A 16,374-nucleotide genomic window follows, 5' to 3' on the forward strand; every position below is an offset into this window, starting at 1 on the left:
CCATGACTCCCAACAGCCTTATGACCATGCTTTAGGACTCTCAGTAGATTCCATCATCTGCAGTGATTTGTTCCAACATCCTACCAATCTGCATTTCATTTTTGAACCAAACAAGAACACACAAAAGTGTAATGAGGGGGAAAAGAAACTCGAGTCGTTGTGGACTTTCCAAGTACTGCACCTTCTTCTCAACTTTAAAAATCACACAATACCAAGTTATAGTCCAACAGGTTTATTTGGAAGCATTAGCTTTTGGAGTCCTGCTCCTTTATCAGGTGGCTGTGGAGTATAAGATAGTAAGACACAGAATTTATAGCAAACGTTTACATATTAAGTCTATTGTTAACTTTTGTACACCCCAGTATAACACGACCATGTCCACATCATTCTTCTCAACTGTGACTTAGCGCACTTCCCTTGCTGTTGCTCCTCTGGGACAGAGCATGCGCGGTAGGAGGCCTCTGGGACAGAGCATGCGCGGTAGGAGGTCTGAGGCGCGCAGGCGCGGCGTGGCGTCCCGGTGGGGGGAGAGAGGGGGGACACGCATGCGCGCCGGGCGGCTGCCAGGAAATGGCGGAGGTTTGGCGTCGCCGCCGCGATGTTGTTGACGTTCCCCAGTCCGTCGCCTGATGCGAGCCGTTCGGGGCTGAAATGGCAGGAAACATGAGCGGTAATTATGTGCAGCTCGCCGATCGCGGGGTGCTTTTTTTGGTGTGTGTGGGTTCAGCTGGTGGTCAGGGTGAGGGCTGTCTCCCTGGGGGGAGCCTGACAGACAGACAGACAGACAGACAGGGGGATTCCTGCCTCTCTCAGCTTTCTGTTTATTGTTATTACTAACCTCATCACTCCAAAGGCAGACCCATTTACTTTTTTTTCTGCACCCGATCTTTCCCCTGGACCATCTCCACACCCTTCCTTCCAGTAAAACTCTTATTAAAACCAAAACTTGCTTGTGATTTTGTTTCCTGCACTCACCTCCCAAAGCTTGAACCCTTCAGACCACTCACTTGATGTTGTGGTGGAAGCAGCCAAGTATGACAAGTGGCATGACACATAAAAGCTTTGTGAGCCCGAGTGGTGAGCTAAGATCACTCGCTGCAAGCAAACGGAACGATTTAACCTGGCAACTCGAAATGCCAGAGTAGCCCACGCTAGTTACATAACCAGGGCAAAGCACTTCAGTGCTGTTTACTGTGTCTACTTGGAAATGTCTCGCAAAGTCTGACGTTTTGACAGGCAGGAAGGAAGGCAAGTTGACGGCTTCGTTGGTTGGAAAGTTTGAAAGTACTGTACCACGAAACAGTCTACAAGTTGGATAAACGTCTCTTTGCAGTTTCATGTGTTTGAGGAAAGGATTCGTTACAGCTGTATATAACTGCTTTCACGGTGACTCATTTTGCTAGTTTTCAATGGAATTTTCGCTAACCTTAGTTAAAAGCAATGCCAAATAAATCAAGGAGCTTTTTTTTCCGTGAGACGTCTTGGGATATACGTTTTCTTCCTCTTGATTTATCTGTGGTTGAGTAAAATGGTTGTGTGAAACTTCTGCTTTTTATAGAACCTTATTGTTTAGTGCTGCAGTACTGAGTTTCCCATAATCCATACCAGTGGTTGTAAGTATTTTGACAGTTAAGGACAATCTGAAACAAATGCAAAATGTTGGAGATCTACTGGAGAAACAGCTCTACCTGTCATGAAAGTCTTTTTTCAGAAATTGACAGGAGAACTAAACTCCACAGGTGAAGTGAACGCAATTGCTGTTTTTGGCTTTTTAAGACTGCTTTTGACTATGGCATCAAGGATTCTTGGCAAAAATAGAGTTGAAATCCTCTACACTGGCTGGAGTCATACTGGGCACAAAAGCATATGTTTATCGGATGTGAGTCCTCTCAGCTCCAGGGTATCATTGGAGGTGTTCCTCAGTGTCCTAGACCTAACCAACTTCAGCTGCTTGATCAATGATTAACCTTCCATCATAAGGCTAGAAATGTGGATGTTCACTGATGACTGCACAATATTCAGAACCTCTCACAACTCCTCAGAAACTGAAGAATCCATGGCCAAATGCAACAAGACCAGGTCCCTGTTGAGTGTTGGGCTGACATAGGACAAGTAAAATATGTGCCACATGCCAGGAAATGGTCATTTTCTACAATAAAGAATCTAATCACTGCCCCTTGACATTCAATGCATCACTGTCACTGAATGTACACATCTTGGGGACCAGTATTGAGAAGAAACTGAATTGGACTAGCAATATAAATCCTGTGTCTACAAGAACAGGACAATCTTTACAAGGCACATGTCAGGATTGCAGTGCAATACTCCCAACTTGCAATGCAGCTGCAAAAGCACTCAAGTAGCTTGACATCTTTCAGGACAAAACTTGATTGGCACCACACCCACAAACATTCATTCCCTCTGCCTCTGACACTCAGTAGCAGCAGTGGGTATTTCCTTTCAACATTGCAAGTATGCATACACCATGTGAACTGCAGTACTTCAAAAAGATAACGCCCTCATCTCAGGGGCAAATAGTGATCAAAATATATTCATACAGCAAACAAAGGCAACATCCCATGAATTAATTCAAACAAAAAGCATCTGGTGGGAGAAACAACTGCTCACGGTATAGTCTGCTTTACAAAATGTAGACTGGGTGATGGCTTTGCAGAATATCTCTTCTCGGTCTACATGCAGGATTTTGACTTTCTCACCATTTGCTATTTCCATACACCATCTTACTTGCGCGTTCATTTTTCTGCCCTAGTCTCCTGCAGTGTTCTTTTGAAACTGAACTGAAACTGGAAGAACAGCACCTCATTTTCAGTTTGGGCACTTGACAGGCTCCTGAATTCTTCAGAATGTTCAGTGATTCAGACCTTCATTTTGATATATAAATTGATGCTTCTCTACAACCATTACATCTCCTTTTTACTTGATAGCATCTTTGAAGTATAATCTCCCTTACCTGTTAACTTTTCTCTGCTTCTTCTTCTGATCCACTTTTCTCCACTTTTTTAACAGCATGAACCTCATCACATTTTTGCCATCTTCAGTTCCAACAAAGTCACATTAAACTTGGAACGTTAACTAAGTTTCTCTTTGCCTTGATGCTGCTGGACCTATTGAGTTCCCAACACTTTTATTTCAATTTCAAGAGGAAGCTACCTAACGAGATGTTTGCTTGTTCTGATACTATTTTTAAAAAAAAGGCTGGTGCCACATCTTCCCTTACTTAAAAAATATCATCAATCTTTGGAATCGCTAAGAATAATCATTTGTAACTAGCAAGCCAAGGACTCGAATAGTGTTTAAGAGATGAAATTGCAATTGTTTATCTGTTAATAAAATCTTCATGAGCTGAACATTGCTCTCAGTTGTGTTTTGTATAGGTGACAATTCATTCAGGATGAAACCTGTGCTTTTCTTTTACACATCACTGTAGATAACCCACTGTTATATTGAGTTGGTTTTCTGAAAACTGGCATATAAGTAACATAATTGAGTAAAAATGATATGATTTCTAACAAGCAAAAAGTTTGCTAATTAGTTTTTGTTGTACCTGACATCTGATAACGTGGAAAAGCAGATGTGATTTATTTTGTTTTTTGACAACCCCTGAATGATGCAGGAAATTAGAACATTCGATATACACTTCAACTTTAAAATTTTTATTGATGTGCTTGCTGTCATCTAATCACAATTAATATTTTAGAATTGTTATACAGATTGCTTGGGTATTTTATCTCTAATTTAGTACAATATTACAAATCCTACATTTTTCTTTTACTAGACAAAGTATGGTAACCATTCATAGCCTTTATCAGCACCAGTGTTAGGCTGTTGAATCTGAATTTTGTTACTTTTAAAAGTCAACGTTAACAAATTGATAAATTGTTAACATTAATAAAATGTGTTTGTGATCTGAAGCAAGCCTGTTTTGAATATAGAATGATGTTTGATCCATGCACTACAGAATACTGATAGCAGTTTTATGCCTGGGATTTCCGACACGATCCTCTGTCAGGATGTATTTAGATGGTGAATGGAGGCCAAGGTCTTGAGTTAGCAATTTTGGAAAAAATGAGAACTGCCTTTCAGAGGAATAAGCAAGATGGGATACTATCCAGTTGGAACATCGTGAATGTAAATCTTCTGTTCAAGAAAGCAAATACTACAGACCACTCAGCTTCACATCTGTAATGGCAAAAATGCCAAAGTCTTTTCAAGGAGGTTCTTGCAGAGCAGCTCAAATCTTAGTGCAGTCAGGCAGAATCAACATGGATTTGTTAGAGAGAAACCATGTTTGACTAATTTTCAAAGTTTTTTTGTCGAATTAACCAAGTGTATATAGCCGAACCAGCTAAAGATACATATTTAGACTTCCATAAGACATTAAACAAGGTGCCACATCATGGACTATTAGACAAAATAAAAATCTCTATGTATAGAGGGTAATATATTGATATAGTGAGAGGATTGGTAAGCTAACAGGAAAGAATAAGTATAAGTGAGCCATTTTTGTGTTGGTAAGATGTAACAAGTGGAGTATCCCAGGAATCGGTGCTGCGGCCTCAACTATTTACAATCAATATGAATAACTTGGATCTGAATGTATAATTGTGAAATTTGCTGATGATGCAAGGATACGTAGGAAAATAAATTAAAAAGAAATGGTGCCTAACAAATAATAGGCTATGTGAGTGAGTAAAGTATTGACAGATGGGGTATAATGTAGCATTATAGGAAAATGTTCCCTTTGTCAGGGAGTATTAAAAAAATTACTTAAATGAAGAGAAATTGCAGATTCCAGAGGGACCTGGATATTCTAATATACGAATCATAAAATGTTAGTATACAGGTTTTGCTGAACAGGAATTGAGTTCACAGTCTAATTATTAATATTGAGAGTGACAATGAGGAAGTGTTTGTAAGTCACATTGTCAGCATTATGAGTTTAATGTTAAAATTAAAATAATTTTGTAGTGATGTTGTATTGGCTTCTCTTTTGTTCTGGTGCCTTGAGGTCCACAGCATTATGCTGGAATACTATGAATGGCTTAACAGTAAAATACCAATGGAGAATAATGGTTTTATTAAATGTGTTCATTTTCGGAGAATTTCAAAGGATTTTTCATAATTTAGAATGCATCGTTTGCTGTCTCACAGTTAATTGTCAGGCTGAGGCTACATCAATAACTTGACATGTCAAGTAATATTGGTGTCAGTAAGAGTGACCACTGCACACTCCTTGTAGAGACCAAGTCCCACCTTCGCATTGTGAATAACTACTATCACCATGCTAAAGAATGCAGACTTAAAACAGCAATTCAAGACTGGGTATCCATGAGGTGCTACGGGCCATCAACAGGAGTAGAACTGTACTCCATCACAATCTGCAATTTCATGGCTCAGCACATCTCCTCCTCAACCATTTCCATCAAGCCAGGCATCAACCCTGATTCAATGGAGAGTGCAAAAGGTCATGCCAGGTGTAGTACCTGGCATATCTGAAAATGAGGTGTCAATCTGGTGATGCTACCAAGCAGGACTGTGTGCATGCCAAACATCATAAGCAGCAAGTGATACTACAGAGGTAAGTGATCTCACAACCAATGGATCAGATCTAAGCTCTGCAGTCCTGCCACATTCATTTGTGAATGATGGTGGATAATTAAACAACTCTTTGGAGGAGGCGGCTCCATGAATATCCCAATCCTCAATGCTGGAAGAGCGCAGTACATCAGTGCAGAAGATAAGGCTGAAGCTTTCACAGCAGTCTTCAGCTAAAAGTGCCAAGTAGATGATTCATCTCCGCCTCCTCCAGTAATCCCCAGCATTTCAGATACTAGTCTTCAGCCAATTTGATTCACTCCACATCATATCAAGAAGCGGTTGGAGATACTGCATACAACGAAGGCTATGGGCCCTGACAACATTCTAACAAGAGTAGTGAAGGCTGTGCTCCAGAACTTGCTGCTTTCCTAGCCAAGCTCTTTCAGTATAGTTACAATACTGGCATCTACCCAACAATGTAGAAAAAAATGCCCAGGTAGAACCTTGTCCATAAAAAGTGGGACTAACCCATGCAAATACTGGTCCATCAGTTTACTCTAGATTATCAGTAAAGTGCTGGAAGTTGTCATTAGTGGTGCTATTGAGCATCGACTCGATAATCTGCTCAGTGACGCCAGATTGCGTACCATCAGGACTACTCAGCTCCCGATCTCATTACAACCTTGCTTCAAATATGGACAAAAGAGCTGAATTTGCGAGGTGAGATGAGAGTGACAGCCCTTAACAGTAAGACTACATTCAACTGAGTGTGGTATTAAGGAGCCCTAGCAAAACTAGAAGTAATGGGTAGCAGCGGACACACTCTACACTAGTTGGAGTCATACCTGGCACATAAGAAGATGGTTGTGGTTGTTGGCAGTCAGTCATCTCACTCCAGGATGTCTCTGCAGGGGTTTCTCATGGTAGTGTCCAAGGCTCAACCGTTTTCAGCTGCTTCATCAATGTCCTTCCTTCCATCACGAGATTGGAAGTGCAGATGTTCACTGATAATTGCACAATGCTTGGCACCGGTCACTCCTCAGATACTGAAGTGGTCCATGTTCAAATGCAACAAAATCTGAACAATGTCCAGGCTTGAGCTGACAAGTAGCAAATTCCATATGTGCCACACAAATGTCAGGCTTTGACTTCAATAGTAAGAGACGATGTAACCACCACTGCTTGACATTCAGTGGTTGATTACCATTGGCCAGAAACTCAACTGAACTTGCCACATAAATACAGTTTGAGAGTGTGATGCTACAAAAGCCCAGCAGGCCAGGCAGCATTTAAGGAGCAAGAGAATCAACGTCTCGGGCATAAGCCCTTTATCATGCCTGAAACATCGATTCTCCTGCTCCTCTGATGCTGCCTGACCTGCTGTGCTTTTGCAGCACCACGCTATCAACTCTGATATCCAGCATCTGCAGTCCTCACTTTCTCCACCTAAATACAGTGGCTAGAACACAGCTCAGAGGCTAGGAATGTTGTAGCGAGTAACTCACTTCCTGACTGCCATCTACAAGGCACAAGTCAGGAGTGTGATGGAATATGTTTCACTTGCCTGGATGAGTGAAGCTCCAACAATTTGGGGCGGCACGGTGGCTCAGTGGTTTACACTGCTGCCTCACAGCACCAGGGTCCCAGGTTTGATTCCAGCTCTGGGCGACTGTCTGTGTGGAGTTTGTACGTTCTCCCCGTGTCTGCGTGGGTTTCCTCTGGGTGCTCCAGTTTCCTCTCTCAGTCCAAAGATGTGTAGGTCAGGTGAATTGGCCATGCTAAATTGCCCATAGTGTTAGGTGCACTAGTCAGAGGGAAATGGGTCTGGGTGGGTTACTCTTCGGAGTGTCGTTGTGGACTGGTTGGGCCGAAGGGCGTGTTTCCACACTGCAGGGAATCTAATCTAATCTGAACTCTCAAGCAGCTTGACACCATCCAGGACAAAGCAGCCCACTTGATTGGCACCACATCTACTCCCTCCGTCAAGTTGTAGCAGCATGTACCATCTACAAGATGCACTGGAGAATTTCACCGAAGATACTTCGACAGCATCTTCCAAATACATGACCACTTCTATCTCGAAGGACAAGGGCAAAAAGTACATGGGAACACCACCACCTTCAAGTTCCCCTGCAAGCCACTCACCATCCTGACTTGGAAATATATCAATGTTCCTTCACTGTTGCTGGGTCAAAATCCTGGAAATCCCTCCCTCATAGTATGTGGGTCAACCCACAACATTTGGACTGCAGCGGTTTGAGAAGCCAGCTCATTACCACCTTCTCAAGGGCAGCTAGGGATGGGCAATAAATGCTGGCCCAGTCAGAACGCCCACATCCCACAGATGAAAAAAAGGTGGGAAACTGTGATTCAAGAATCAATGTTACGTTGGGAACATAGTAGAATAATTGCTGTTTGGACATTTGAAGATAAAATAGTAAGGGTTATACATGTGTAAATATGATTTGGACTGAATATTGTTTACGTAGAACATAAAACAGAATATTACAGCACAGGAACAGGTCCTTCAGCCCACCATATCTGTTCAGACCATGATGCTATCCTAAACTAATCCCATCTGCCTACACATGGTCTGTATCCACCTATTCTCTGCTGTTTGTGTGTCTGTCTAAATAGATCTTAAACTTTGCCAACGGTTCTTCTCTTAATATTATTTAGAATTTATTTAAATGTTTATGTTTTCTGATGCGACTTTATGTTCCTTTTCCCACTGAAGATGGGTTATCTGTAACACACCTTTAAGCTGAACTTCAGTGGCAAAGCTGCTCATTCTGATCCTTGAGCCAAATGACATTTATCTAGATACAGGGTTGGTGAGAATAATTAATTTGTAAGGAATGGGATGACAGCTGATGGAAGAGGCAGGTTTTGCTATTGTCGACAAGAATCTATGGTGTAAATACCAAAAAATAGAACAGCAGTTTATGCCTTAATTTTTTTCTATGTGTTAGTTTTTAATGGCAATCGGTTTTTGCCAGAACAGAACCAAAGCCTGAATCTTAATTTCACTCTCTCTCCTTGGACATATGTAAATAGATTGTGAATATGTTCTGTCTTCAAAAATGCTACCAGTGAACAGTTTGCTTGTTTTCATGCTTGTATTAAGTGTATTTGGAGATAAATGCTAATCGGAATGTTGCACTAAAGTGTAAGTTTTTGCTTTTAGAGTTCCTGACTTTATGAAACTTCAGATTCTTGATATATCACCCTAATAAATTGTCATTATTGGCAGTACGATGGAGTTTTGAGTGTTGAAGAAAATCTAGAGTTTTTTACATACTAACTTGTATTTTGAATGTACAGATTTGAAGTAACGTGTATTAAAAAGGAACAGATGGCGTTAATATTACATATAATTTCACTGGCTTGGTTCAGTGTCTAGAAGAGGAGTCCAACTGGTATTTGTACTTCAAGAGAGCCTTCCTCCAATCCTTTAACCCTTTCAGTGCAGTCTTTAATTTGTTTCTCTGTTCGATGTTTTTCTAGCTACCTCTTAAATACACCTACATTCTTCCCCTCAACTCCTCCCTGTTAGAGAGATTGGCATTAATCTCTAGGTGTAAAAGTTCTCTTCAGAATTTCCTGTTGAATTTATATGTGCCAGATTTTGCTTTTCATTGCAAATGCAAGCCACACTACTTGTACCTTTTCATAAACAATTCATAACCTTAAAAGACCTCTCACAGATCACTGATCCTTCTGGGGGACCCCAGTATATTCAGTCTTTCCTGTGAGATGAACAGAGATTTATCCAGTATTTATCATCATTAAACCATTTTAGCCCCTTCTCCATTGTTTTCATCGAATATGGAGACTGGACTCAGTACTCAGTATTGTTTCGCCAAGGTTTTGCACAAGTTTAACATCACTGCCTTTCATTTCTATCCTTCTCAAACCAGAACCCAGTGCTTTGTTAACTATTTTATGACTTTATTAACCTGCATCACTTTTAAATTGACCGATATGTTTGTTTCCCTTGATCCATTTTTTTCAATTTAGGTTCTTGTGAGCACCTGAAAGATCCTAACATAAAGTCTTTTCCAACAAATTAAAACTGGGGCTCTTGTGGTACAATAGTAGTGTCTCAAACCATGGACCAAGAGACCTGGGTTCATGTTGTTCTATAACCTGCTCCAGAGGTATGTAACAGCATCTTTCAACAGGTTGATTGAAAAGTATCTACCAATGAATTAGGAACAAAGGTTGTAATTCTAATTCATGCTAATCTTACTTCCTATGTCATAATTTTGAATAAAACTGTTACAGCATTTACAACAGAAAAAAAACTATACGTAAACATTTATATTAGTCCTGTATAATCTTTCATTGATGCTCTGATTGTTCTGGCATTGATGTGAACTGAGGTCTTTCACCACTCATTGAAACAACTGAGTGACTCATCTGAATCCATCTGTTGTTTTGTCCAGCTGATTTTTCTATCTTCAATGAAAGACTTTTCTTCTAATGGAGCAGTCCCAACCAGTCTTTGGTGGAAATACACCACAAATTATTCTTTACAATCAGAATTCCAGTTGAAGTAAAATTAAATAAATCAGCTCTTAATTTGAATTTTGGGAGTAATAAGCTGATTAGGAAATGGGGAAAAAAAACACAATCTTAACAAATGCAATCAGGCTTTGTAACAATAGAAACATTTGAATTTGGAGCAGGAGTAGGCGTTCGACCCTTGGAGTCAGCTCTGCCATTTGAAAAGATTGTGGTTACTTTGATTGTAGATTCAGCTGTATTTTTCTGTCTACCTCCTCTAACCTTTTGACTCCCTTCTCATTTCAGAATCTGTCCTACTGAGCATTAAAGATATTCAATGCATTCCATGGGCTGACAACCCTCTGATGGAAAATCTTTCACCTCCACTCTGTCTTAAGTAGCAGACCCTTATTTTTAAAGTGTCTTCTGCTTCTAATCTCTCCCTTCTGTCAGCGTCTGTCCTTTCAGGTCCTCTTGATTATGTTTTAATAAAATTGCCTCTGATTCTTCTGAATTCCAAAGAATACAGACCCAATTTGTCCAAACTTTCTTCATAAGATGCCTTCTTCATCCCCAGAATCAGTCTTTAAAGCTTTCTCTCAACATCTTCTCATTTCAATTATATCAACACCCTTTACAAAACTAGAAAAACTTGCCCATATTTATATTCCGTTTCCATCGCAATATTCTATAACCTTGTATTCATTTTTCTAATCTTTTGCTTTACCTGCGTTCTATCTTTTCATGATTCATTTACCAGAACACCTAGATTTATTTATGCTACAGAGCTCTGCAATCTCTCGACTTAAAGCACTTTTCTATTTTTACCTGCCACAGTGGACAAGTTTGCATTTTCCAATGTTATACCTCATCTGCCAATTTTTCTGGTGACTCACCTAACCTGTCTAGATCTCTTATGTCATTTAGTTTAGTTGGCTGGACAGTTGGTTTGTGATAGAGTGATGCTAACATTGCTGGTACAATTCCTGCATCGGTTAAAGTTACCATGGAGATACTAACTTCTTATCTTCATCCCTGGCCTCAGGCATGACGACCCTCAGATTTTATCACCACGATTTGGATCTCTGTTATGAGAGAGCAGTTCAATGGGACAATGGCAAATTTATATTTTACCCATATATTTGCAGCCTGTACGTCCTCAATGCAATTTCTTGTCTTATCTATTTTAATACCATCAACAAATTTTGGAACTGTATATTCAGTCCCTTCATCCAACCGATTATATATTGCAAATAGTTGAGGCACTAGCACTGACCGTGTGGCATCAAGTCATATCTTGTCAACCTGAAAAACACCCATTATACTTGCCTTCTCTTTCTGGTAAGCTGAACAAAGTTCTGATCATGATAAAAAGTTGCCTCCTACATCATGAGCTCAGATTTTATCCAGTGATCTTTGCTGTGGCACATTGTTAAATGTTTTCTTAAAATTCAAGAACATTACATTCACAAGTTCCCAAATATTCATGTTGCTTGCTACTTCCTCAAAGACCTCTAATAAATTAGTTAAATCTGGTTTCCCTTTGGCAAAGCCACATACAAGTTGTTGTTCTATTACGCATTGGTTGCGTTTTTGTGCAACCCCATGCTGCATAAAAATCATGCAATAAAAATAGCACTTAAAGTGTTGGCAATGCAATCACATTATAATCAGCACACATTTTGTTTTTTAGAAACAGTGCTCCTATTAGTCAATTGCATTACAGCCAATTCGTGTTGACACAACATGCAATATAGCAGAATGGCCTGTAATCTGATTTCTGAAGATTTTCAAACTGACCTGCTGCAATTTCCTTTTGGCAGGTATTAGGTGAATTGGCTTGTAATCTCTGCTTTCTGCCTCTCTTCATTTTGAACAGAGGAGTGAGATTTGCTATTTTCCAATTTGTTCCAATCCAGAATTTAAGGAATTTTGGAAAATTACAACCAATGGATCTACTGTCTTAGCAGTCATTCTTGTAAGACCCTTGGATGCAGGCCATCAGACCATTAGACATTGTCTTCTTTTAGTTTTAATTGTTTTTTCAGAACCCTTCCTCTGATAATTGCACTTTTTCCAGTTCCTTCTTTACACTTTGCTGTGTTCACAGCTCATGGAGGTACTCAACCAATCAGATCTCAGAGTGAAACCTGGCTTGATAGAACATAGAACATTCCAGCGCAGTACAGGCCCTTCGGCCATTGATGTTGCACTGACCTGTGGAATCAATCTGAAGCCTATCTATCCTAGACTGTTCCATTTTCATTCATATGTTTATCCAGTGGCCGTTTAAATGCCCTTAAAGGTGGCGAGTCTACTACTGTTGCAGGCATTGGATTCCACGCCCTTACCATGCACTGAGTAAAGAAAGTACCTCTGACATCTGTCCTGTATTTATCACCCCTCAATTTAAAGCTGTGTCACCTTGTGCTAGCCATCACCATCTGAGGAAAAAGGCTCTCACTGTCCATCTTATCTAACTCTCTGGTTATCATATGCCTCTCAATTAAGTCACCTCTCAACTTTTTTCTCTCTAATGAAAACAGTCTGATGTCCCTCAGCCTTTCCTTGTAAGACCTTCTTTCCATACCGGGCAACATCCTAGAGAGGGTTACCTCAGATTACAACAAGATCTTGACCAGATGGGCCAATGGGCTGAGAAATGGCAGATGGAATTTAATTCAAACAAATGCGAGGTGCTGCATTGGGGAAGCAAATCTTAGCAGGACTTATACACTTAATGGTAAGGTCCTAGGGAGTGTTGCTGAACAATTAGACCTGGGAGTGCAGGTTCATAGCTCCTTGAAAGTGGAGTCGCAAGTGGATAGGCGTTTGGTATGCTTTCCTTTCTTGGTCAGAGTATTGAGTACAGGAGTTAGGAGGTCATGTTGCGGTTGTATAGGACACTGGTTAGGCCACTGTTGGAATTTTGCATGCAATTCTGGTCTCCTTCCTATTGGAAAGATGTTGTGAAACTTGAAAGGGTTCAGAAAAAAGTTACAAGGATGTTGCTAGGGTTGGAGGATTTGAGCTATAGGGAGAGGCTGAACAGGCTGGGGCTGTTCTCCCTGGAGCATCGGAGGCTGAGGGGGTGACCTTATAGAGGTTTAGAAAATTATTAAGGGCATTGATAGGGTAAATAGGCAAAGTCTTTTCCCTGGGGTGGGGGAGTCCAGAACTAGAGGGCATTGGTTTAGGGTGAGAGGGGAAACATATAAAAGAGACCTACGGGGCAACGTTTTCACACTGGGTGGTACGGGTATGGAGTGAGCTGCTAGAGGAAGTGGTAGAGGCTGGTACAATTGCAACATTTAAGAGGCATTTGAATGGGTATATGAATAGGAAGGGTTTGGAGGGATATGGGCCGGGTGCTGGAAGGTGGGACTAGATTGGGTTGGGATATCTGGTCGGCATGGACGGGTTGGACCGAAGGGTCTGTTTCCATGCTGTACATCTCTATGACTCTATAAATCTCCTCTGAACATTTTACAAAGCTTCCATATCCTTCCTATAATGTGGTGACCAGAACTATATGCAATACTCTGAAGTGGGGCCACATCAGAGTTTTGTAAAGGTGCAGCATGATCTCGTGGCTGCGAAACTCAATCCCTCTACCAATGAAAGCGAACACACTGTATGCCGCCTTAACAACCTGATCAACCTGAGTTTCAACTTTCAGGCATCTATGTACATGGACACCGAGATCTCTCTGTTCATCTACACTACCAAGAATCTTACCATTAGCCCAGTACTCTGTATTCCTGTTACTCCTTCCAGAGTTTTCAGCATTAAACTTCATTTGCCACCTCTCGGCCCAGCTCTGCAGCTTATCCATGTCCCTCTGTAACCTGCAATATCCTTCAGCACTATCCACAACTCCACCGACCTTAGTGTCATCCACACATTTACTAATCTATCCTTCTACACCCTCATCCAGGTCATTTATAAAAATGACCAACAGCAGTAGGCCCAGTACAGATCTTTGTGGTACACCACTAGTAACTGAACTCCAGGAAGAACATTTTCCATCAATCACCATCCTCTGTCTACTTTCAGCTAGCCAATTTCTGATCCCCATTGCAAAATCATCCTCAGTCCCATGCCTCCGTATTTTGTGCAATATAGGTCATTAGTTTTATTTTCGTTTCTTTATTTACTTCGGAGGTCAGTCATTGGCAGTCTCTTGTGAATATGTTAAACTTACTTTTAATAAAAAGACACAACTTTATTACACAACAGAAAATTGCAAATTGTTTGATTGTAGAGAGTTTAGTTGAAAGGTTACATTGCAAACATTAGAAAGAAAGGTTCATTGCTTTTCTGCCAACAATGACCTTGCAGACACGAACATTAATGAGGTCTCCCTCCAGTTACCATGCTAAAACTTCTTACTCTGGCACAGCTATTATCAAATTTCCCTTTTTAGAGATTTGTGCTGTGCATTTACTTAATGCTGTTTTCTTGAGATAAAGTCTCTTCCTGAGACTCGTAATTCAAATCACTAACTCAGCACATTTATTTCTTAACATGGATTCATGTTAAACCCATCTCTTCAGCCTTGTATGGTGTCTTCCTTTTCTGAAACCCTCACAGCTTTCTGCTTTGAGATCTTCTCAGCAACTCAGGACTTTTCGTCAGCTTTGATTGCCTGGAGGCTGCTATTAATAGCACTGAGAACCATAGAATTTTTACAACATGGAAAGAGGCCCATCGTGCCTATGCTGGTCATCATACATCCATCGAACCTCATCACATTTTCTAGCACTTGGCTGGTAGCCTTGTATGCTATGGCATTTCAAGTGTTCATCCAAGTACTGTTAAATGTCATGAGGTTCCCCCCTCTACTATCTTTTTGGGCGGTGATTTCTGGATACGTCCCACCCTCCAGGTAAAAAAGTCTCTCCTGAAATCCCTTTGAAAACTCCTTGAACATTAGTGAAGTGAACTGAATGTTGTATGTAGTGGACAGGCTCCTAATCGAGTGAGCTACTTTGCTTTGGATCGTTTTGAGTTTCTTGAATGTTGTTGGTGCTGCATACATGCAGACAAGTGGAGAATATTCTATCACATTTCTGATTTGTGCCTTGTAGATGGTGAACAGGCTTTGCAGAGTTAGGAAGTGAGTTTTTGCCTTGCAATGTCGTAAGTAGAATTACTGACCACCTTGATAATTCCAGTTTGTCTCGATTCATTTATTGATTTAAATATTAGCTATTATATCAAGTACAGATTGTTGAATTAAATAAATTGATACCTAGTAATGTGTTCAGATTTTGGGGACAGTCAGATATTAACGTATACTTCCATTATTTTCTTAGTTCCAGTTACTAACGCAAAACCACATCCACTTTCCAATGCAATGCTTTTTCCTCAGTCGTCTTATAGACAATGTGATGAGAGATTCAGAAATGCATTAGAAGTATTTTATGTGTTAACATTCAGTTTGATTTTCTCCTTTGTATAAGTACACAGTGGAGATTTTTATATTGGGATTTATCATTTAATGCATAAAAATATGCTTTTTACATTAACTTTTTTATAGTTTGATTAGAAGGAAAACAGCAGATGAAATTACAGTAAAGATTGAAGTGGATGGTGTCACATTAGAACAAGTAGGTAAATCTGTCTATTTAGGACACATGATTCAAAAGATGGGAGATATGATGCAGAAGTTGTCTTGTGAAGATGAAAGATGTGCTAACAACAAAATCAAGCTTGAAACAAGGAAAAATCTTGAGATGCTGTGTTCTGTTCATTTTCCCATACATCTCAAAAACCTGGACAATAAATCAAGTGCTGTGGAAGAAAACAGAGGCACCTGAAGTGTAGATCTTGATGTCTGTTAAAAATTCCATCTTACAGACCATAAGACAAATGAAGAAGTTCATGAATTTGCAAGAGCAAAATGTATTCCAAAAAGTGACATCCAGAAAAGAAAATGTAAGTATTTTGACCGTTCATTTAGAGTGAAAAACTTGCTGAGATCCAGAAGGTAAAGTTGGAGGGTAACAGAAAGAGGAGTTGACCTAAGCTGGATGATGGATGTCACACGGTGGTCATAGACAAGTTCCAGTGGATGTGTGAGGGTGGAGTAAGATGCATGTCCATTGCACCATGACAGCAAATCTCCTGGCAGGAGCAGCTATAAGTGTAGCAGCAGCAGCAGATTTTCCTAAATACCTCAGTACAATGGCATTCAGAATTAGTCAAGCCATTGGAATGTCAGAACTACAAAATTATATTGAAATGATTATAACCTTAACTCCAGCTTAGGTGGGCTATTCAAATAATGGTGTTAGATGTTGT

The 16,374-nt window shown here is 40.3% G+C and overlaps 1 protein-coding gene across 2 annotated transcripts in view; it reads left to right on the forward strand.

The window, feature by feature from the left end:
* Positions 1 to 540: 540 nt before the first annotated feature.
* Positions 541 to 16,374, forward strand: part of snx29 (sorting nexin 29) — a 508,092-nt gene continuing 492,258 nt past the window's right edge. For both annotated transcript variants that reach the window (XM_060840443.1, XM_060840444.1), the window contains exon 1: positions 541 to 670. In XM_060840443.1, coding sequence (XP_060696426.1) covers positions 652 to 670 — 19 coding nt within the window. In that variant the 5' untranslated portion in view covers positions 541 to 651. The remainder of the gene's footprint in view (positions 671 to 16,374) is intronic.

Source organism: Hemiscyllium ocellatum, chromosome 20 (assembly GCF_020745735.1).
Source record: "Hemiscyllium ocellatum isolate sHemOce1 chromosome 20, sHemOce1.pat.X.cur, whole genome shotgun sequence".
In the NCBI taxonomy this organism is placed as follows: domain Eukaryota; kingdom Metazoa; phylum Chordata; class Chondrichthyes; order Orectolobiformes; family Hemiscylliidae; genus Hemiscyllium; species Hemiscyllium ocellatum.